The sequence below is a fragment of the Mytilus edulis genome, chromosome 11, assembly GCF_963676685.1.
Source record: "Mytilus edulis chromosome 11, xbMytEdul2.2, whole genome shotgun sequence".
NCBI classification, from domain to species: Eukaryota; Metazoa; Mollusca; class Bivalvia; order Mytilida; family Mytilidae; genus Mytilus; species Mytilus edulis.
Window position 1 is genome coordinate 57,912,230 of NC_092354.1, and position 25,271 is coordinate 57,937,500.

At 33.0% G+C, this 25,271-nt stretch overlaps 1 protein-coding gene across 3 annotated transcripts in view; it reads right to left on the minus strand.

Moving 5' to 3' along the window:
- The window catches only part of LOC139495904 (S-adenosylmethionine-dependent methyltransferase Rv2258c-like), a 116,487-nt gene extending 91,516 nt beyond the window's left edge, over nt 1–24,971 (minus strand). The window contains exons 1-2 of one of the 3 annotated variants that reach the window (XM_071284312.1): nt 24,857–24,971; nt 15,543–15,719 (exon numbers count right to left, since the gene is read on the minus strand). In XM_071284312.1, coding sequence (XP_071140413.1) covers nt 15,543–15,709 — 167 coding nt within the window. In that variant the 5' untranslated portion in view covers nt 15,710–15,719; nt 24,857–24,971. Of the gene's footprint in view, nt 1–15,542; nt 15,720–19,056; nt 19,163–24,856 lie in introns of those variants that run through there. The other 2 variants (XM_071284313.1, XM_071284311.1) reach the window with 2 other exon arrangements.
- Nucleotides 24,972–25,271: the final 300 nt, after the last annotated feature.

Sequence of the window (25,271 nt, forward strand, 5' to 3'; positions counted from 1 at the left end):
GGTCGTCGGTTCGAATCCCGTCCGGTTCAAACAAAGACGTTGAAATTGGTATAAGCTGTTTCAAAGCTTATCTTTTGGAATTTTAGAGTAAGAGCACAGACTGTTTAGCTTGGAGTCAAAAATGTGTCTGGGTATGATGACTTTACTTCCTACGAACTGTTAGCTTTTGAACTTACACGTTAATAACACGGCCACAAAGCAGGGTTAATACTCATATGATATTTGCATGTTATCGTCCTGAAATATGCAATCAATTTGCAGTTTGGCGTTTTTTTAATGTTAAACAGTCGGCAATCATATCTAATATATCGAAATCGTTTATTGACAGATCTTATTTACCCAACTTGTATTCGCAATTGCTTTAACCCTGGTAGTTATATATAGATTTATACATCGATAACCAGTGGATTATCGAATTTATCCAATCGAAATAGTTAAGATTGATTTTAAAGTCCGAGCCTCGGCGAGGACTTCAACATTTATAATTTAACTATCGAGATTGAATAAATCCGATAATCCACGAGTAACTTCGAGTGCCTTCCACTTTCCACAAAGTTATCAATTTCATTAACACCTGTTAGAACATTTTGATTCATTCAGTGAGCTGAGAAAGGTTAAGACCCTTAAACTCAGCCAATCATCTTCTGAGATCATCGGTAACCTCAAGTTTGATTAATTTGTTTTATACAATTGGTTCGGAAAGGGATGTATTTGCATAGAATTAGAGAAATCATGTTAATCCATAATTATATTAGGACTGTCTGAGACATAATGTCTTGCAACAGTCGGCCACATTTGGACCCTTCACATAGTAAGTGCATTTTTTTTTAATTTGCAGATTCATGAAATCTGTAATAGGTATCCCATGAGGACGCGGTGTGTTAGTGTAAGATCACCCCGATGGCCGGAGGCCAGAGTGTTATCTAACACTGACACAAGTCCGAATTGGATAATTATTTCACATCCTAGCTATTTAAGATTAGACGAAAAACAATTTAAAATTCATAAAATCTAGTTTAGAACGCCACACAACCATTATAATATACTTTATATATTACTATATAATATATACACTTTATGACCCCCGAACACGATGTTTAAATATGAAACCATGGCAACTCGCCCCCACTGGTCAATCGTCCCACACTAAATCGACACTTTCTGAAAAATTACCGCACTCTAGTTAAACAACTCGCCCACAAAAAGGGTAAACTCCCATTGAACAATTATGATAACGCCTTATTTATGAAAAGGGTTAAAATCCCACTGAATAAAGGTCTGCCAACTCGCCCCAATAATGAAAATATCTTGCTTCCTTTAAATATGTTAAATTACTGAGAGTTGGTATTCTGTCGTCCTGGTGTAGGGGCATGTGTCGTGGCTTGATATGCTAAAGGTCTTAGTTCGAATCCCATCATAGACAATGGATTTTTTCTTCATATATTTTGAAAGCTTGTCTTTCCTCAAAGTGAATCTTTTTTAAAGAAATAAATCTAAGTTTTATTGGGGATTAGGCATTCCTGCCAAAATATTTCAAAACAAAGGAAAGCATGCACAGCAAAGAAACTCAAGCTGAAGTGATCTGGATAGGATGATATGGAAAGAAGCTGGGATGTAAACTCTGAAGTCGGCCAATGATAATTACGCGTAGTTTCCAATATCACCAAACGCATCGTAACTACAATCCACTTCTCTTTTCACCACAAATGTGACCTACCGAATAAGACTATTAACAGGGTTTGTAATAACATGAGCAACACGACGGGTGCCACACGATGAGCAGGATCTGCTTACCCTTTCGCAGCACCTGAGATCACCCCGAGTTTTTGATGGGGTTCGTGTTGCTTAGTCTTGAGTTTTCCATGTTGTTTCTTGTGTTCTTTTATTTGTATGTTTGTCTTTTTATTTTTTAGCCATGGCGTGGTCATTTCATTTTCGATCTATGTGCTTGATTGTCCCTCTGGTATCATCGACCCTCTTTTATTTGGGACAGATATTTTAAGTTTGTTTATGTAACTTTAAAAATTTTGTGAAACTGTATTATATATTTTCCGGAAATTTTGGTATGTTATTCTATACTATTGCACCCCTGATTGGTCTCGTGTAAATGTGTTCGCCTTGAGAGTGGGAGGTCGTCGGTTCGAATCCCGTCCGGTTCAAACAAAGACGTTGAAATTGGTATAAGCTGTTTCAAAGCTTATCTTTTGGCATTTTAGAGTAAGAGCACAGACTGTTTAGCTTGGAGTCAAAAATGTGTCTGGGTATGATGACTTTACTTCCTACGAACTGTTAGCTTTTGAACTTACACGTTAATAACACGGCCACAAAGCAGGGTTAATACTCATATGATATTTGTATGTTATCGTCCTGAAATATGCAATCAATTTGCAGTTTGCCGGTTTTTTTTAATGTTTTTGACGGTAAATAATATTGAATCAAATGTGCCTGTTGCTTCTATTGCAACTATATCAGATATAAATTGAAACTTGAGAAACAGCAAATGCTGTCAGCTAGACAAGACTGTCGTCGTTTAAGGCCTAAATATATGAGCTATTGCAACTCAATAGAGATTGTTAATTATTCTAGTACCCTCTTTTGTAAGGGAATAGGATATAATGTAACCCTTGGTGGTGACTACGTTATTCAATGTCGAAAACAAGAAAATGAAAAATGAGGAAAGAAATGCTAAAACTTACACTTAAAAACCAATATATATATACTGACGGACCTTAAAAACGCAACACATATTTTGTATACTTGTTTCATCAAATCATGACCTGTAATCATTACATTGCTTATCATCTTGCTTCTCGTTCTATTTTTTGTATATTAATACCTGAATTTCAAAAGACAATCAAACATCGTGGAATGTTCACGTCGCACGAAATTCTTAAAGTGAAATTAGAAGCGCATACGTGATTTTTTGGAGAATTTATTCTTCGCTAAACATTTCCTTAAATCCATTGCCAAGTTTTAATCGATAAAAAGATGTTGGTTTTCCTTTTTGTCACGACTGAGAAATGAACATTGAAATTAAGTAATTAGAAATTTACAGACAATTACGTCGTTTCAATCAAATTAGGCAACTTCATTTGCAACACAGTATAAAGGCTACAAAGTCGTTGGATGTCATGACAGGCAAATTTACATCAGCAATGTTACTCGTAAGCTGAAATGCCACATACTCCACTTTAGTATTGTTTATCAAGGTTACAGTGTACATCACATAACTGCGATAACAGACTGAAACGGATGAAAATGGTAAAATCAGAAGGGAGAAAACTTGATTAAAAACATTCCAGACAGTATTGGTTAACCTTTCTGTCAATCATTTAGGGATTTTATAACAGCTGCCTTTGCCTTTGACGATTGACAAAACCAAAAATGAAGAGAAAACCACGATTTTAGTGCATACCTTATGATTTAAACGTTAAGCGCGACGTAATCAATTCTACTTTTGAATTTCAATCCCATCTTAGACGATGAAGAAATGAATCAACTGTATATTTAATTTATCATTTTATGCGTTTTGTGTATTTTAAAATTAAAAACATAAACACTTATCGACTGTTGCGTTTCGAAAGTCCGTCAGTATATATAAAACTGTTTCAGACAATAGCCATACATCACTAAATGGAGTTGATTAAATTAATTGCTCCCGCATTGTCCAGTGGCAAATATGTCATGCATATTCCCGACGAGATGCAAAGTGGATTGGCCTGAAATAAGATAGAGTTAAACGTAAGCTGTACTAGAAAGTTAAGCAGATTTTTTAATGAATTAATTTCACCCAAGTATCTTACGTCATTATTTCTCGTTGAATAACAATTAAGAATGCATGAACTGGTGTGTAATTATTGAAACTGGTGCTGTCTATTGGTGTCCCGCGTATACATTTTGTCCAAGCCCATGTTGGGTAACAATTGTTTTTTATATGAATAATTCATTACAAGGTAACGTCAAAACCCTATAATTGAATACAAAATAAGAAAGAAATACAAAACAATTAAATTAAACAATGTGCATTTATTATTTTTCAATATGATATAACTTTGAATCGGATTGTGTATGTTAAATTAGTTTACAAAAGAGGGGTGAAAGATACCAGAGGGACATTCAAACTCATAGATAGAAAACATACTGACAACGTTAACGCCATGGCCAAAAAAAGAAAAAAGACAAGCATTCTGTATGTATGTGCCTATCCTAAGCCAGGAGCCTGTAATTCAGTGGTTGTCGTTTGTTTATGTGTTACAAATTTGTTTTTCGTTTATTTGTTGTACATAAATTAGGCCGTTAGTTTTCTCGTTTGAATTTTTGTCTTGACAAATCATACTAATGCTATTTTTAAATTGAAATCTGTCTAAGATTTTTGTATGTATTGTTGACAGATGAAGATCGGTGGAGGTGGTTATAATATTCAAACCTTGTGTCGCCCTATAACTTGTTTACATAAAGTCCCATTAAATTGGAACTCATTGTTTTCCAATATAATTGTTGCAAAAGATATTAGAAATTCTTGGTTGTATCTAGTAAATTGTCAATGTTCATGTTTGTATACATTGAAGTTACATCATAGGCAATTAGTGTACAGCTACGTACACAGGTCTTTGACTCTATCCTATTGATATAATCTTTTGTGTCTTGAATGTAAAACTCTAGGTTCCTCAATAAAGGTTTTAATATTAAATCTAAAAACTTTTCAATTCTTCTGGCTGGAGAATTGCATTTATTGATTATAACCCTGAAAGGCACAGCTAATTCTCCTATTTTATACCCATCTATTTTGATAGCTTCTAATGAGTCTTGCCGAATTTTATGTATCTTAGAAAGAAGGTACATGTATCCATGTTTAGGATTTTTGCAGTCATTTAAGAAGTTATCTTGTGTGCTAATCAATTTCTTTGTTTGTAAATAGTTTATTTGCAATCTTTGAAATAGATCTAGTGATAACCTCTGTGTTTGTATGATTTATTTTCTTGTAATGATCACTGTTTAAGTGATTAGATCCTGCATTAATATAATCTAGTGTGTTTACTACCATAGTTGTGTTGTTTTTATCTGCCTTAGATATATAGATGCTGTCGTATTTTATAAGACAAGTACACAACCGTGATATCGCGGGTCCGTGACTGAATTAAAGAATATAACTATGCCTAAGCCATTGTCCTATATTAGTTATCTTATAAAGTCTTGCTGATTGCTGAATAAAACTACAATAGGGAACAATTTGACAATGATTGAATTTAGTAGTGTCAGCCCTTTGATTATGACCCGTGTATATAGCAAAATCCTAAATACACCGTTTGGTGGTGCGCCTGTCAAATGCGGAACGTACAGATAAGGTAATAGGTAACAGGTGAATATACTGTTGGTATCGGTATCGGATTCGACCCGGAACTTGTTAATTACTGGCAATATTAATTATGTGGAAAACAAAAGGGTCTGGAGTGGTGTTATTTTTAATCTACACCATTGTCCTATATTAGCTATATGTAGAGTTGAATTCTTTGATTTGTAGTTTTTACCCGATAACGGCTGACAAATTGGACCTCGTTATTTTAGTATTATAGATAATTGAAAGCTGTACGCTCTGCTATTGTTAGGTTGTGTTTGAACTGTTTAACCTTTAATCTAGAAATTTCAAGTTTTGTATCAGTAATGTAACATTTAAGGGCATTGTTTCAGTTAGGAGGAATATGCCATGTTTGTAAGTATAAAGGATGGATTTCTTTAATTGTGTTCGTAGAGTAGTGAAATCTACATCTCAATTTTCTAGCTAATTCAAGAAAATCCTTCATGATTTGTTTACGTATGTAAGTACCTGAAACTTAAGGAGTAGGAATAAACTTCATCCCTTTTCCCATGAGGAGGTATTCCTCATTTGTCAGTAGTCTACACAAACTTTTTGCAAGATTCTTCTCGAATCTTTCTTGATTTGTACTTGTTATTTAGTTTACGGGTTTTAAGTATTTCCCGTTTTCTTTTGTTCCTATATCTACAGGAACTCTTAAATATTCTGCAAACAATTCTAACAGTAAGATTAAATTGGAAAGACTGTTTGCAGAAGGAAGAGCAGCATATGGCAAGCATGCACAATGCACAACAAACTATTAACCAATAGACGCTTAACAAACGATAACACACAGGTGAATGAAAAGATTTGATATTTCCAATTATAAGATAAACACATAAAATCCAATATTATAACAAATCCAAGTGAGTTAACGCAGACAATAAATATTACATCATAGATATAGCCTCACAACAGGAGGCTACATCTCAGGAGTCTATCTTTTTCTCTATATGATTATTATTACACTAAATGGGCCAGGATTTTTCTTCTTCTTCTAATTTTATAAATAATTCTAAATAAAAGGTAATCACTTCTATTACACTTGAATATTCTATTCAATATCTATATAATATTTACATGTGTTTAATCTAAAACCTTCAATTCATATCCAGGCTGTTAATATTACCATGCATACCTTTTTCCGATTTACAAAACAAAATAGAGTAATTGAACTAGAGCAAAATGTTGGTCTGACAACCCTTAATTGTTTTGTTATTTGTCCTTGGTATGTCTAAATTTCCTATGAACCCACAGATCTTTGGTGATAAATCTTGTGGTTATTCTTCAGGGTGTCACTACAAAATATGGTGCAAAGTTAAAGAAAATTAAGGACCTTAATTTCCACAGCTTTCCAAAATAAATGTGACTAAAAGGTTATCTATTCCTTGGGAAAAAATTGTTATTCTTTTCGGGAATAAAATCGAAGTTTTTGAATAGTTTATTTATAATCAAATGCGAGACTACCTAAAACCTGTTATGCGGTATGATTCTGAGTTGTTTTTGTGTACTGAGCGACAGCATTCAATCCATTGCCGTGACTGAATTCTTTTATTAGCTTTCTTCAATGGCTTTAATGGCTTTTCAAATTAGCAAGAACTAACAGGTAGCAATTCCTATTACTCGAAATGTCGTTTTTAGGCAGTCCAGCAAAATACATGTTTAAGAGGCAATAAATGACTTAAAATAGAGTTTACGAAAATCCTCAAAAATACTATGCCAGTTCCAAGTCAGGATTTTTTTTTTTATCAATAGTTTACGTTTTTCCCTGTTCGTTTTTTAATTTGAACATTTTCCCCCTTTTCTTTTATATTTCAGATCACCTGTTTTTTTTCAATTCTTTTTAGTATTTAAAAAAGTGGGGCAAAAGATACCAGAAGGACAGTCAAACTCATAAATCGAAAATAAACTGAAAACGCCAATCACTATTTCCATCTTATTCTATATTCTTCTTTTTCGGTATTTATTCTGCATTATTCGCCAATAATCCTCTTTTCAACCGAAAAAATATCAAAGATATCATGCTGATAATTTTCTAAACTAGACACCCGTTTTGTCTACAGAAGACCTATTGATGGCGCATGATTTAAAAAAAGACCAAAAGCAAGTACGAAGTGTAGGATCATGAGGTATTCGACCAAAGCCGGATGGTCCCAATTATCATTGGTTAGTCCTGAAAACAAACTGAATTGAAATAGTTCATGTTTTATATATGTTTTTTCTAACCCCTCCCCCCTAATGGTTAAAACTTTAACTGTCATGATTTCCACTTTCACGTTTTGTTTTGTATGGTAGGAGAAGAAAACATTTGTTTATCCAATGTTTCATCCCCTCAAAGCGCCCCATTGCTATGTACACCAGTCAGTGAAGGTTTTGAAAAAAGCACAAAGTTGTTTTGTGACAATTCTTTTGAACATGTTATCATCTAGAACAAACGTTTTAGAACAATAAAAACTACATCATAGATATAGCCTCACAACAGGAGACTACATCTCAGGAGTCTATCTTTTCTCTATATGATTAAGTTTACACTAAATGGGCCAGGATTTTTCTTCTTCTTCTAATTTTATCAATAGTTTTAAATAAAAGGTAACCACTTCTATTACATTTGAATATTCTGTTCAATATATATATATAATGTCGAACGAACAAATCTGCATTGAATCAAAGGGGAAAATAAATCTTTGGATAAATAAAAATGAGGTGTTTTTAATAACGGTCTAATTAAAGTATATGTCCAAAGGAAATTAGCATGCCCTTCAAATGCCACTCCTAATCGAAATCTTACCAAATTATTAATTTATGCTAATCGGTACCTAGTTAGGAATATCGCAGTTGTTATCAAGTAGTCCGGTGTTATATAGTTATTCTTCCCCCATGCCATATTTCCCCCGGGGGAAAAACTGGTATATGGCAAATTTTCCCTGGGGGAAAACTTGGATCATTGCTATTATTCCCCCGCGGAAATTTGGCAATACGTATACATATAGCCACTTTTCCCCCATGCCAGTCCCCCCAGTATACCTTTCACTATATATATAAGTTTGAAAATTAAACCCTGGGCATACAGTATTAGAATTTGATTTTTTATGCTGACAAAGTTGTATCCCTCAACGGGATTTGAACTGCCCAGCGCTATAGAGCACTTGACTACATCCGCGGCTATATAAAATATAAACACGATTGTGTAACATCCATATTTTCACCCCATTACGCTGAGAGGGGGGGGATCTGGATAATGCCAATGTTTTCCGGGGGGGAAATTGGACCGATCCAGTTTTTCTCCTCGGAAAAATTGGCATGGGGGAAGATTGGCTATAGGACACCGGTCGTTTCTATGATTTTGGCGTTTGTTTGTGCTGTACTTCAATGTTTCTGTTGTTACGTTGTTTTCCTTTTATTCCCGTTATAGTTGATTTGTTAATATCAACATTTGCAGAGGGTAATGCTTCTATTTATTTCGTAATGCTCCAGTTTCTTGGTGAGTCCAATCAAAACGCAAAAAAAAAAACAAGTTCTGTTTAGTAATATTTTTAAAACAATTGTTTAAGGTACTCAGCTTTATTTTTGTTTGGTTTGGACAAAAACTTTAGTATATAATCATGTTTCTTTCGCCGATGTTTCTTCCTCGAATATTCATAGGACAATTCATTTTTTTTTAAACCAGTTATATGTACAGTTAACTCATAAAAGGCATGCATTGACTATCGATGGCATGTAATCCAAACTTGATTCAAACAGTATGTTGACAATGATTTTAATAAATGAGAATGCAGTAGAGTTTGTTTAACGCGATGACATCAACGAAACACCAAATTGGTTCAATTTACTAACTTACTGTTAATATCATGTTCTTAGTATCTATGAAACGGACATTATCATGCATCTTTAACCTTGATGATTGATCTATAAAATGTGTAGATGTCAGGTCAACCATGTCTGATAGATATGCACATATTGAAATGATCACAACGAAATATAATCATTTTATCACTCATAGAAAGTGGGACAATCACATGAGAAAAAAATCGATGAACAATCATAGGAGTTCAAGGACTATAGGCCTATGAAATGCGTACAATAATTGGGAAGCAATCACTCCTGTTTGTATATATAAAAAAAGACGATGTGGTATGATTGCCAATGATATAACTCTCCACAAGAGACCAACAATGACACAGAAATTAACAACTATAGGTCGCCGTACACCCTTCAACAACAGCAGAGCCCATACCGCATAGTCAGCTAAAAAGCCTCGATTTGACAATGTAAAACAATTCAAACGATAAAACTAACGGTCTTATTTATTTAAAAAAAACTTAACGAAAAACAAATATGTCACACATAAACAAACGACAACCACTGAATTACAGGCTCCTGACTTGGGACAGACACATACATACATAATGTTGCGGGGTTAAACATATAAGCGGGATCCTAACTCTCCCCCTAACCTGGGACAGTAGTATAACAATACAACATAAGAACGAACTATCAAAATTAGTTTACTTGCTTCCCATTTGTCATCCGGGCCAGTTCATTATTTATTATGCGGTATGGGTTTTGTTCATTGCAAGAGGCCTATAGTTTTCAACTTCTACGTGCTTTTTATGTCTGGTTGAGAGTTAGCTGATTGGCAATCATATCACTTAATAACATATAACAACAATCCTTTGACCTAACATTCCACTTATATTTGATTATCCACTCAATTGATTGACCATACAGGATTCGTCGACAATTAATAAGATGTTTTTGGACAAAAACAGTTCAAACTTCAATGATTGGCATACCTTGGGTCTAATGGAGGTCAACACACATTGTAGAGTAACTTGTTTGTCTCTTGGATATTGCTGGTCACCCAGAAGATAACATAAAATGGTTTGGAGTTTTCGGAATAAACTTGCAGATGTCAAGTTGGTTCAATATTCAATATTCATGATATTAAACCTTCAACATTCAAAATCTTTCATAATATTAAAACATTTTCTTTTTAATTTAAAAAAAAATCTTTTTCAATATTATAAACTTTCAGAAGAAAAAAAGAAAATAAATGTTAATGTTAAGCTTTAATCTAGCGAAGTCCATAACAACAATTAGGCAAATGCATATACTGAACACAAAGGGAAACTCGTTACTTTCTTTGGAATAAACAAATCTATCTTTTATAACTTTTTAAAAGCGATTAATTGAGTTAAAATTTGGCAAGCGGCATAATTATATCTTCTTTCTGAGAATGAAAATATCAGTCCGTTTGCAGCAGCAGGTTCACGTGACATGGTACAAGGGAGACAAATAAATGTACTAAACACATACAGCATTGCAGCACTTTGGTTGCCTTGATTCTTTTTATGGTCCGAATGTACGCATGGATCTACCGCAGATACAATACCGTCATCCTTCAGAACCCGTTTGATGTAAGTAATACTTAAATTTGGATTTGGAAGGTCATGAAATACATCCACCATACTTATCCAATCGATAGTTTTGTTGTCCATGACTCTTCCAAGTGGTCATGTTCAAGTAAAATAAATTCGACATTGGGTACATTTTCCTTCGCTTTATTCTCCTTGGCTTTTTCAATTGAATTTCGATCAATATCCACACCGTATACTTTGGCATTGGGTAAATGTTGAGCTAATTTTATGGTTAAACTCCCGGGACCACATCCAAAATCCAAAACATTGGTTATTGTATCTTTGTGGAAAAAAAAGAACATTAAGTTATTAATAAGTATACCTTGAAACTAAATAAGTTCTTTTTAGCTTATAATTTGAAAATTGTACTATTATAACTACGGTTGCAACTCCGTAAAGTTTTTAAGTTCTAGCGGTTGGTTGTGTGCTGTGTTTCCCAGTACTTTTGTGTGAAGTATATTCATCCTTCAAACGATTTTGTTTTGAACGTATATCTGTTAAACGTTATTTTCGCTATGTTTTAATGCACTTTAAATTTTATGTTTTCAAACAATTAAAATTGATAATGGAAATGGAAATGGGGGAAATGTCAAAGAAACAACAATCCGACAAATAAGCAGATAACAGCCAAAACATACAATGGGTCTTCAAAATCCCGCACCCGGACGTGATCCGCAGCTGGCCCCGAAATAAAAGTCTGTACTATTTCAGTGAAAATGGACTAAAAATCATATAAACAAACTAAAATAAAAAAAAAACATACAACACATCAACAGATGCCAGAGGCTCCTGACTTGGGACAGGCTAAAAAAAGAGGCGGGATTAAACATGTTTTGTAAAATCTCAACCCTGCCCTTATACCTCTAGCTAATGTGGGATAAAGAAACACATAGCAATATGCACAGTCAAATTTAGTTGTAAAGAAGTCTGATGTCAAACTAGGTAACAAAAGAAACTAAGCAAAATGACAATGAAACATTCATTAACAAAGGACTACTAGCAGTTACTGACATACCAGCTCAAGACCTCAGTTAAATTGATTGAAAGATAATGTCTTCATCATATGAAAATTAAGTACAATCCCTCCGTTAGGAGTTATCAAAGGTACCAGGATTATAGTTGAGTATCATACCATCATATAAAAGATGAAAAGAACATAACCTGTATTGTGCCAACAACTGGTTTTGGAATAAATGTATTTAGTTCTGATGCAAAGACCCTACGTGTGCATCAATATGTTAACTAAAATATGCAAGCCGTAATGATCATAAAGTATTGACATATATCTTAGAAAATACATTTGTGAATATTTAATTTACTATACACACATATACTGCATTTGATTGTGAACCTTATTTTTGACATTTATCATGTGTCTACTGTTTAAGTGTAAAATTAAACGGAAAAAAATGTAACGGTTTATTCAGTAAAAACTATGTTTTAGTTGGAAAGTAGACAGGAATTATTTGTTTGCAATATGTAAATCAACTAACCACGGAGATAAAAAAATGCTAAGTTATTAAAAACAGACACCTTTAACCCTAACAAGGTAAATAGTTTTAAACCTTTTCTTAAATTCAAATTCATCTTTATTTGATATACTATTGTGGAAGAACTACACAGATTTAAACAATAATGAGATGTGGTTTCATTGTCTGAGACAACCACCAACCAGAGTCAAAAGGACAAGAATGTAAAGACTGTTTAAGAACGGGTTTTATCAAGGGCCAAAACTCATACAGTATAGTAAACTCAAACATAATCCCAACATCATAAAATTTGCAATGAAACAACGGTCCGATTCAGGCTCACAGGTGGACGAGGTGGTCATGCACATTGTAAGTATTTTATGTTCTGATTTGAAACATGAAAATATTTTTTGGACATGCGTGTGATGATATCAAAATAAATACCCTCTTAATTTCTGATTTCCTTTGTTTTTAAAAGCTTATCAGTGACATATGTTGTGTTGAAAGAATGAAAAAAAATATGACTTTGAAATTATCAATATACACATGTACCTGTGTCCTTGTATCCAACCGGATATAAGTTTTCATTAATCCATTTACTATCGAATGACTTCTTGTCATGGTCCAACCACATCAAAGTATCAAACTGGTTACTGTAATCATATCCTGAAATCATATTTTTTAAATTGTGTGATAGCGTATTACAAAAAAAGCCACATTATTAACTTTTTATACATTGTAATGGGTATGGAGAGTTGTATCATTGACACTCATACAACATCTTCTTATGTATATACATTTTGTACATTATGTGCTGCTTAGTATAATTCTTACAATCGGAAAGTTAGCAAAAAAAAGTAGTCAGTAAGCTAACAATCAAGAAGACAGCAACCATTGATCGAAGATCCGTTAGCTAGCGACCCAAAATAATATTATATCAGTAAGTCGAAATCAATTAAGGACCAGTAAGCTAACGATCAGGAAGTTAGCAATTAATAAGGATCAGTTTATTCAGTTAGTTTATGATCAAGTAGTTAGCGACCATTAAGAACCACTAAGCCAACGATCATTAAGTAATGGACCAATAAGGACCAGTCAGCTAACGATCTTGAAGTTAGCGACGAGTAAGGATCAGTAACCCATCGACTGTTTTGGATTTAATGGGCGTACGATAGTTACGTTAGCAGCAAATAACAAACGGTTTGAAACATTATCTATAAAAAAATCTATCATCTTTCCTTGTCTATATTTCAGTAAAGATATACGCGATATTGTGCATTTTTTTAAATTTTAGCGTCACTGATGAGTCTTTTGTAGACGAAACGCGCGTCTGGCGTAAGCCGTGTAAAATTTCATTCTTACTCATTCAAAGCTCTGATTCCTTTTCCAGATTTGGCTACACTGTAAGTTATTTTATAGTTTGATAAGGTTTTCAACGTTTGTGTTAGGTTTAAGAACAATTAGTTTGGTCTCGAGCATGACTGAAGAGACCTTAAGTGTCGCAATGTGCATCTGGTGAAATGACATTGGTACCATGAGTAGTATTTCAAGAAGGGATACGATTAAAACTTCACAAAATGGTTAATGTACCATTTGTAGTGTAATATTTACAGTATAAAGTTCAGAGAGAAAAAAGCTTATTGGTATACCTCAGTGAGATAGTATCCAACATTTTAATTAAAAGTGGGAGATATAATTTACCTTTCGGTCCGTCCTCTTTAAAACATTCCAATAATGAGGAGGTATTCGCAGCTACAAGAGGTAACACACTGGCGAGACCACTTGATTGGGTATGAGGTTTGCATGCTTCTGGTATAAAGTATTTATCATCGGTTGTAATACTAACAAACCCAGCAGCGGACATACATCCTAGCCATTCTCTGACATATCTAAGGGGAAAGAGATAAAAAAATCGGTTTAAACTTCTGGTCTCTTCTTGGGCTTCTATTCTTCAAGTGCTAAGTGTGTAAAAATATTATTCATAACACATTTATTTAAACTAAAACGTTTTTGTCGTATTACAGGGGTTGTCTGACTGTTTTATCTCAATATTCCTGTATATAGATATAGGAAGATGTGGTGTGAGTGCCAATGAGACAACTCTCCATCCAAATAACAATTTAAAAAAAGTAAACCATTATAGGTCAATGTACGGCCTTCAACACGGAGCCTTGGCTCACACCGAACAACAAGCTATAAAGGGCCTCAACAACAACAAGCTATAAAGGGCCCCAACAAGCTATAAATATTCTGTTAGCACTGATGTTTCGCGTTCGAACTACAAATGCGACTAGTGCGCGCGACTCCAATATTAATTAAGGAAAATTGCCTATTACTAACCGCAGTTCTGAGAATCTCCCCGCTCACTTCGGATTCTGAGAATCTCTCCCGCTCACTTCGGATTCTGAGAATCTCCCCACTCACTTCGGATTCAATCTGACCCCCACAAAAAAATTGACTTTAAGTTTCAAATAAATCAATCAATCGAGATTTCAAATTAAAAAGTGTAGATTCATAACGTGTAAAGACAGTGATGATAGTCCTTTACATCCATGAAATATTTGCCACTGAGAATTAATAAAACACGATTTAAAAAAACTCTAATTGTTAGAACGTTATCTTCGATTAGATAATGCTACTTGTTAAATTAAACCTTTAAATATATTTCTTGTATGACTGACTTCTAGATTTGTAGTTGGGTAGCTGTCTCATTCACGTTAACCCAAGATATAATTTAATCCATAAGTTAACGTGACTGTGTATTATACAAATCAATGGGAAAAAAACATCTCTCTAAATCTTAAGAAATTACTGATGTGAGTTATGAGTAATAATAATGATCCTGCCATACTTTTGCATTTATATGAATAAAATAACACTTCATACATGATGTACGTCGACCTACGTGTAAGTTCAATTCTATAGTTAACTTCGTCAGGAACGACCAAACCCCGAAATTATCAAAGCCAAGTATGAATATATACGTAGAAACGTTTGCAGCTGTATGACCACAAAGGAAAAATAAAAAAAATTATAGCCGTATTCATATAATTCACTTCATGTGATATGAGCTTTGCTCATTGTTGAAGTCTATAAGGTGACCTATAGTTTGTAATTTCTGCGTTTATTTGGACTCTTGTGGAGAGTAATCTCATTGGTAGTCATACTTCATCTTCTTTTTTTATATTTACACGGGATGTGATATGCTTGTAAGATATGAGAGCCGACATTAATATCTTACCTAACCCCTCTGATAAGTTTGAAAAGGTTATGAGCTGAATAAAATCCAAGTTATATCCATACCTTTCTTTCAATTTGCACGATACAGCGAGCTCTGATGATGTTACTGGTGAAGTGAATTTCTTCAGTGAATCAAATAGTCCTAATTTATGACCTATTGCTATTTCTAAAGCAATAAAACCATTCGTCACAGTTGAGGAAAAATTTTCTGCATATTTCTCAGGTTCCATTACGAGACTTCTTAGTAATAGACAAAGATATTTTATTAAGTAATACCGAAGATGAATCAGTTCGCATACAAGTAAGATAAGAACTTCTTAAAAGTGATTTAAAAGATGCAAGTTGGTTACAAATTACCAAGGATATGTTCCACTATAGTTATTATCACTAGCCGTCAACTTTTTTCACGATCTGACATTACCGAACGAGACTAGTGCTTCTTTTTACGAATTTGTACTTGCAAGAGCAACATGACGAGCACGGCATATGGAGTGGGATAATTATGCTTTTTCATCCGTGGCATCTGACCATTCCGGTAACATTTTTAAAGTAGCAAACTAAACCTTATTAATTTAACAAATAATAACCCCTCTCGATTTTATTTATTGGGAAATAGCAACACAACCTAGAACACAATGAAAACCATTATTTTTTTGCTATATATGTTTTATTACTGCATTTTATTGTATTTATTTCATTTAATGTAATAAGTGTGTTGACTTTAGTAGATCGTATTATCACAAATATAGCTGACATACATGTAGTATTAAATTTGGCAATACATGTATAAGGTATAGGCAAATATATGTAATAAAAAAACCGGATAGGGTTTACAGAATAAGTACTAGTAGGCTAACAGTGCGCAATAAATCACAGAAAAGAGAATTAACGGATGCTTTACAGCCGATTGCATTGAGTGTGCAGGTAAAGGTAATATATTTGGTTAGCTTACTTAGCTGAACAGTGAAGTCATTATTAGGTTATATTATTAATTCGTATATTTCAACTAATTTGAATCGTGTAGGGAAACAAAAAGTAAATGAAATAACAATTAATATGTCTGGGAGACAATATGATATTTATAGAATTCCAACAAAATCAAATGACTATTTTGATACAAATATGGTCGGAAAATTAATAATATAACAAATACAGCCTTTGTATGAGGTCAATACAGTAAATATCGACCGAAAGAAGTATATCGTCCTCAGTCAATGTACTTCTTTCAGGTCAATATATATATTTTTTTTACCTTGTATCGACCTCATACAAAGGCTTATATTGTATAATGTTTCTACCCTCCTTTCAAGTAGACTTGTCCTTCAGACATATATATTGGTTATCTGTCGGACTAGTCTACTATTAAAGGAGGGTAGTTTGCCTAATATCATAATGACTCCACGGTTCAGTTAATAATGAAACTAACTAAAGGTCATCCTGTTACCTCAATGCAATCGGCTGTAATATATAATATAAAAAAGAGAATAATATTAAAATTTAATTGAAAACACAGGAAATAAGGAATAAAGACCGGACCGCCACCCAGAATCTTCATGCACGATATATATGACATCCAATAAAAGCGGAGAGCTACTGTAACAGTCATGCTCCAGTGATTCCCTATACAATCAATCAAAGGAAGGGTACGGAATTCCTCCACGAATAATGTGGGTGGCATGGCTCCACCTATGAAGTCTTTTAGAGTGCACTAACATATAGAAAAGAGCCGTAAATAGGCCTCAACATCAGACGAGGCAGGTGCTTGAGTCCCACCGACTGAGGCACCCAAGTAATGACGGAACCAGGGGGAAACCCTCCCAAACCCCTGAAAAAAATCTTTGTTCCATTAGTTTTTGTATCATATTCACCGTAACGAAGAACTGCATTTGGCTATCAAATACAAGTGTGTGTGGTCAACGCTTTATTTAAAACAACACAAAGGAGTAGGTCCGGTAAGGGCCGATTTCGGCCTCAATTTTCAAGTTCAACTAACGAAAGATTTTATACACTTTCTAAACACTTAAGTGTCTATTTCAATTGATTCAATTAGTTAATGTGGAAGATTTTAACTTAATAAGTCATATTAAACGCCCCGATTCAAGCTTAAATATGAAAAATCTATCAAATATGCCAAAAATCGTCACTTTTCAGATGGTTTTTGTCAAAAATGAAAGTGGCCGCATCCGTGTTCATCCTCAACCTTTATATATATAATGTATTATCATCAAATACAACTTGCATTTCAATATTATGAATGAACACGATTGCGGCCACTTTCATTTCAGACGGAAACCGTCTAAAATTTAACTAAAATGCTACAATTGTGAAGATTTCAGTAATTTAGCATGACTTAATGATGCTAGTACCCGATATATGTGCATTGTGTTGTCATATACCGTCCATATTTATGTAGCAGAAGCATTCTACTTTGCAGTAAATAGCTAAAAGGTTACATTTTTAAACTTTTGTAAAACTGCTATATTTTGGGGCCAAAAAGGGGTCTTACTGAACCTATTCCTTTTTAATAACACTTTATAAAAAAACTCAAAGAGTTGAAATTAGTCATTGTTTGTAAATGTTTGTTCGACCTTCCTTTACAAATTCATTTTTTTTTCTTTTAATGTACAAACTCAGGTAAAAAAAATCACCGTTAATTACAGTTTACTTTTTAATCGTTTTTTTTAGTAATTTAAGCTAAAAAAAGAAGTTAATGATAAAGTCATAGTATGATAAAAAATCACGAAAAGATTAAAACGTTTGCACGTACCTTTAATAAACCAAAAAATTACCGAAATCTGAATAAGCATGACCAAACAGCTTTATTTTGACTAAAGATTTAATAAGATCTTTATAACATGTTTATAAATCGCTGAGAACTCTGGGAACAAGAATACGTGTGAAGTGGTATTTTAAACCGTTTTATTTTTTTTACATCACGTCTTTATTAAAATTGCCCATCAACAAGTTGGACAACATGATAGGTTTTCAATAATCTTTTATAAAAATAGTAGACATAAGTTAAGTATATTTTAAAATCATTTTAAGATAACGGTAGTGCTATTTATAGATATAATTATTTGTTACGCCCCCTATAAATATCTTACCAGTCCGGTTTATCACCCCAGACACTATATTTATATATGCGTCTGGGTCATCGAGACTAAGTCACTGTACGACCTGTTTATATTAACTGTAAAACAGAATAGGCAAAATCCAATCGTATTCGACAATTCATCCTAATTGGCTTGATAATTGGTTGATAAATAAACTTTTTTTTAATTTATTTTTTTATATTTTGAAAACTGATTAACCTAAACACTTACACCTTTAACTCGTTAATCAAAATAATAATATATTCAGACTTGTTAAACAATATACAAATGTACAATCGTGACGTTGAGGTTGTGTTAAAAATTTACATCAAAAATTGATTTATCTGATGATATATTCAATTAAAGTTAAACATTTAAATCGGTAGTGTATGTAAAAAATGAAAATCATTTCTGTATACTATTGTAAAGAACTTTAAAAATCAAATAAACAAACAAAACTATCTAAAACTTAGTACTATAATTACCTTTACTAGGAGTATTACTATATATGTTCTAGTTTATAACCTCTTCGGTTAAATTGTCGCTATATTTTAATGGGGCGCCTCAAGGGAGAAAAAAGTTGGATTTCTTGTCATACAGGAAACAAAACCAGTAAAAGTATATATATGTACAAGTAAGTAGGAAATTACTAAGGTTAGGGATAGGTGTGTCTGGAAATAAAATCCCGTCAACCCTATATTTGTTAACATTTATTACAAAAAGTAAAAAAAACAAAAAAAAACGATAGCATATTTTTTGATAATATCAAACCATGATCTATAAGATTTTTTTTTTATTACACGAAACCAAACTAGTAACCTTTCTTTGGTTATCCGCGTTCAAACTTTGACAAGTGAGTATATTTTACAAATGTCAAAATGTTTTAGATATTCCCGTTAAATCCATGCGCTAATATAGATAAGCAGGTCAAGGTTCACTGTTTCGTGTATTAACAAATATAGGGTTTAGAATGAGGTGTAAGTTAGCTATATACACCTCGGAATACGGTGTGTCGGATAAGAAACCCCTCCGGCCCCCGGGATTACTTATCCAGATGTAGGATTTAATAATGTTCCCAATAAAACAGTGTCCACCGGACATTATTTCCTAGTAAATACGACCGTGGACAATATTTACTTATTTAAATATGTCCTGGACACATTTTTCTATGACAAAATGTCCTCAGGTATGAAAAAGTGTCTACCAACGTGGACATAATTAAATATTATACTTCTGTGATAAGATGTCCACCTGGAATTTGTTTCACAGGACATTTTTTGGTATGATTAAAGTATTAAATAACATCCATTGCTAAGTTATATTACTGAATGTATTTTAATCTATACTTGCTAACTTTTAATACATTAATTGTGTTAGGCCGTGTTCACACCAAACGCCGTGTACAGTTAACAGGTTTACATTTGGTTTAATGTAATGTACACTAGTTTCACATTAAATTTGTTCATATCTAATGATCTATACACCTTGTTTAGCTACCTGTACATAAGATTTGTTTACACTTGTAAACTAAGTAAGTAAAGTAAATGTTTTTTATAGTGACATGTGTAATCACATTTCAATAAAGTACAAAAATATTACATACACAATAAAATACACCCGACCCATTGGGTCTATAAGTCACTTTCAAATAATAAAACATAATTCTTTTATCACGGATTTCAAACAAATTAATGAAAAGTAAGATTAAGCTTAATTTCAAAATAATTAATTAATAATGAAAAATTCAAACTTATATAAAAAAATTAATTAAAAATGAAGTTATTAGAAGATCAGTTTTAATAAATGTCAAGTTGAATGCATAATAATTAATAATGACAAATTCAAACTTATATAAAAAAGGAAGTTATTAGAAAATCGATTTAGTAAATGTCAAGTTGAATGCATAATAAATTAATATTTATAATAAATTTAAAGAAACTGGAAATCTTTAGATTGACCATGAAGTAACCTTTTTACATTTTCATATTACAGTCAAATACAATCAATACTGTCAACTGGAATTGCAATATACTGTTTATCAAACTGTTCATGTATTATATAACACTTCACGTCTATGCCGGAACGCTTTCACTGTATACTTAGCCAGCTTTCTAGGATAGTTTGTCATCAAAAAGATAATTTTTTCATCGTTTGTCATATCTATTAGTTCATTGCCAGAAAATATATCATTAAAAGTAGATTCTCTCAAGTCATTATATAAGGAGCAGTGGAGAATAAAGTGACACTCGTCCTCCATGGAATTGCTGTTACAAAACTTACATAAGCGTTCATTTGGTTGCTCGCCGCTATATCTACCCGTCTCTAGTCTCAAAGGAAGAATTCCACATCTCAGCTGTGTTAGGAAAGATCGTTCAGTTTTGTTCAAATTTAATTTAACATAAGTTTCTATTCCAAAATTAGTCTTTAGTTTCACATAAGTTCTCAACTTTGGAGTTTTCACAATGTCATTTTTCCATAAACAGTTATAGTGTTCCTTCAAGATGGATTCGAACAAAGTCATACTTATAACGTCCTTGCGCTCAAAGTAGTCCACAATACCAAGTTTCATGAGTATGTCTTTGAAGTCAGAACACCAATTATTTCTACATTTTTCATAGTCGTGATTGAAGGCTTGTTTTGTCATGCGATTGTCATCAAATTGAACAAGTCTATTCCAGAGACGCACAATATTAGTCCAATGTCTGTAGTGGCACGGGATCCATCCAATATCCCCATAAATACCAAGAAGTGGGGCAAAACGATGAACTCCTAAAAAGTAACGTATAGATCGGTTCTGGATGTTCTCTATGGCTTGAAACTTTCGGTTCCCCCAAACTCCGGATGCATAGTCTAGTATAGGCACAACACACGAGTAAAATAGCTATTCTAATGACTTTATTCCAATCTCTTTAAATGAATGAATGTTAGAAATTATTTTTCCAAGTGCTCTACCAGCCCCTTTTGACAGTGCTTCGGCGGTTGTGGTAAAATTTCCGTTAAATGTAAATATAACACCCAAGTATTTGTATTGGTCAACAACTTCAAGTTTATTTCTTCCGATCATGAAATTGTAATCAGTCTGCTTACATTTTGATTTTCTGAAGTGAACACATTTAGATTTATTGGTGTTGATTAAGACTCTCCAGCGTTTACACCAGTCCCCAAGCTTATTTAACAATAGTTGTAGATCGTCTTCGCTTTTAGCCAATAAAGCTATATCGTCTGCATAAAGTAACGCCGATAATTTCCTGTCTGAGATGTCAATGCCAATATTCAATTCATTCAGTTCAGCTATTAGGTCATTTATGAAAATTGAGAATAATGTAGGCGATAAATTGTCTCCTTGTTTTACACCAGTTGTACAGGGAAACCAGTCAGTTAACTTTCCATTCAGTTTAACACAAGATTCGGAACTGTTGTAAATGCTCTTTATAGAGTTGTAAATTTTACCATCTATATTTATTAATTTATTAACTAACAGTTTATAAAGCATCATTTCTCTGTCAACAAAATCGAAGCATTTTTTTATGTCAATGAATGCCACATAAAGTTTATCGTTGTTTCGAATTGCACTATTCAATGTAAAAATATGGTCCTCACAAGAGCGGTTTCTCCTAAATCCGTTTTGCTCGTCAACTAATTTGTCGTTGTTCTCTAAATAGTTCGTAATTCTCTTATTAACTAAAGCGCTGTATAATTTACTGGTACATGATAACAAACTAACACCTCGATAATTCATAGGATCTCTAGCGTCCGTATTATAGTCTTTCAAAATAGGACAAATAATCGACTTTCGCCAGATCGATGGAATAGTACTAGTATCGAAAATCCACTGAAAAAGATTATGCAAGGCATCTATTATTACGGGATTCTTCAAAACAATATATGGTATTTGATCATGACCACAGGCAGATTTGTTCTTAGCGTGCATCACTATGTCACTGGTTTCTTCACGTGTAATGTTACCGTTAATGAATGCATTTGGTTCATATAAAGGGTCATTCATATTTTGCTCTAATAAGATTTTATGCACTTTTGTTCGATTATAATGATCGCTGTCAAACTGTTCACTACTTCCACCATGATATAAGTTGAAAAAATCAGTTCGCCACTTTTCTAGAATATCAGCTTCTTTTCGTACAGAGTTCCCGTTATTGTCAATAATTTCCATAAACTATATAGTATATATCATTTAAATGTTCAACGAATTTCAAACAACTTTTCTAGCAGTTAGGGAACGACCACTTGACTTAAGAAAACTTGTTAAGGAGGATGGATTGATAAAAAAAGACGGTTAGAATGAACAAATATTCTGAATCCAAAGTTTCCCTTATACATTATAGTGTTAAATATTGAATTGGTACCATCGAAAAAAAAAAAAAAAAAAAACTAAATATAAACTTTCGCGCGAGAACAAATTCTGACTCAGAACCCCCCCCCCCCCCCCTTTTTTTTTGTAGTTAAGTTGTCTTTTTGAAGAAAGTCATTTTGGATGATTTGCAGTAGAGTAAAGATGTCTCGATAACGTATTAAAAACGTAGGCTGCATCAGCGTGCTTGCAGACGAATAAAAAGAATTGCAATGTTAAGGATCACTACATTTCTACCTGTTCTGTTTGTTTCAAATGGGATTTTCCCCCAAAGAGTATTTGGAAAAGGGAGGGGGAAATGTGTTTTTTACGACCGCAAAAATTGAAAATTTGTTGGTCTTGGCGTCGTCGTCGTCCGTCGTCGTCGTCGATTGTCTGAAGACATTTGGTTTTCGCACTATTACTTTAGTAAAAGTAAATAGAAATCTATGAAATTTAAACACAAGGTTTATGACCATAAAAGAAAGGTTGGGATTGATTTTGAATGTTTTGGTCCCAACAGTTTAGGAATTAGGGCCACACAGGGCCCAAATAAGCATTTTTCTTGGTTTTCGCACAATTATTTTAGTATAAATAAATAGAAATCTATGAAATTTTAACATAAGGTCTATGACCACAAAAGGAAGGTTGGGATTGATTTTGGGAGTTTCAGACCTAACAGTTTAGGAATTAGGGGCAAAAACAGGTCCTAAATAAGCATTTATCTTGGTTTTTGCACAATAACTTTACTATTAGTTTAACGAAACCTATGAAATTTTAACACAAGGTTTATGACCACAAAAGGAAGGTTTTGATTGATTTTGGTCCCAACGAATAAGGGGTCAATAGGGTCCAAAATTAAACTTTGTTTGATTTCATAAAAAAATGAATTATTTGGGTTCTTTGATAAGCCAAATCTATCCGTGTATTCAGATTCTTAATTTTTGGTCCTGTTTTCAAATTGGTCTAAATTAAGGTCCAAAGGGTCCAAAATTAAACTTAGCTTGATTTTAACTAAAATTGAATTATTGGGGTTCTTTGATATGCTGAATCTAAACATGTACTTAGATTTTTTTATTATGGGCCCAGTTTTCAAGTTGGTTCAAATCGGGGTCCAACATTATTATATTAAGTATTGTGCAATAGCAATAAATTTTCAATTGCACAGTATTGCGCAACAGCAAGAAATCTTCAATTGCACAGTATGGTGCAATAGCAAGAAATTTTCAATTGCACAGTATTGTGCAATAACAAGGAATCTTCAATTGCACAATATTGCGCAATAGCAAGAAATATCTAATTGCACAATATTGCGCAATAGCAAAAAATTTTCAATTGCACAGATTTTATGAAATATTCTTTGAAAATTGTAGTTATCTTTCTTTGTCCAGAATAGTAATTAAATCAACTTAAATCATTGTTTTATACAATATACAGTGTATATTCACTTTTACTACCAACTAATAAATTAAAAAAATCTTTACCATTCAGTGATTACAAGCACTTTTTTAACATTTTAAAATTTTATTATGTATTTAAATGAGTAGTTATTGTTGCAAACTCCATTAGAAATTTGAATTGAGATCAGTTTTTGAATAAGAGAAAGGGGGATGTGAGAAAAAAAATGGGGGTGGGGGTTCAATTTTTCTCATTTCAGATATCATTAATAAAAAGAAAATGTCTTCAAACATTTTTTAGAGGATTAATATTCAACAGCATAGTGAATTGCTCAAAGGCAAAAAAAAATAAGTTCATTAGACCACATTCATTCTGTGTCAGAAACCTATGCTGTGTCAACTATTTAATCACAATTCAAATTTAGAGCTGAATCCAGCTTGAATGTTGTGTCCATACTTGCCCTACCTGTTCAGGGTTCAACCTCTGTAATTTTATTTTTAACGGGTCTGTGATACTACACAAAAAACAATAAACCTCACCCTTTTTCAGTAATGCATTGACGAGTGAATCGGTGTTTGAGTAAAGTCCAGTGGCAAATGTAGCAAATTTACCTGACCATATCGGGAAATAGATATTTAGTCTGATCTTAACACGTATTTGTGATTAATTTTTGTTAAAAACCGGTTTCGATAAAAAAATATACGAAGAAATGTCGAAATGTTTAGGACTTAATTAAATCCGTATTTCGGTAAGATGGTGCAAGCATACGATTTTTATTGCGTCTTACACTTTGAGAAGCGAATAATCTTTAACTACTTTATTCAAATATTGTGTAAAAACGTTAATTTTGAACTATGAAAGTCAAGTGGCATTTTTCTGAGGAAGTTTTAAAAAATTGCAAAGAAATATTTTTACAGTGGGTTAGCTTTTATTAGTCTTCACTATCTATAAATT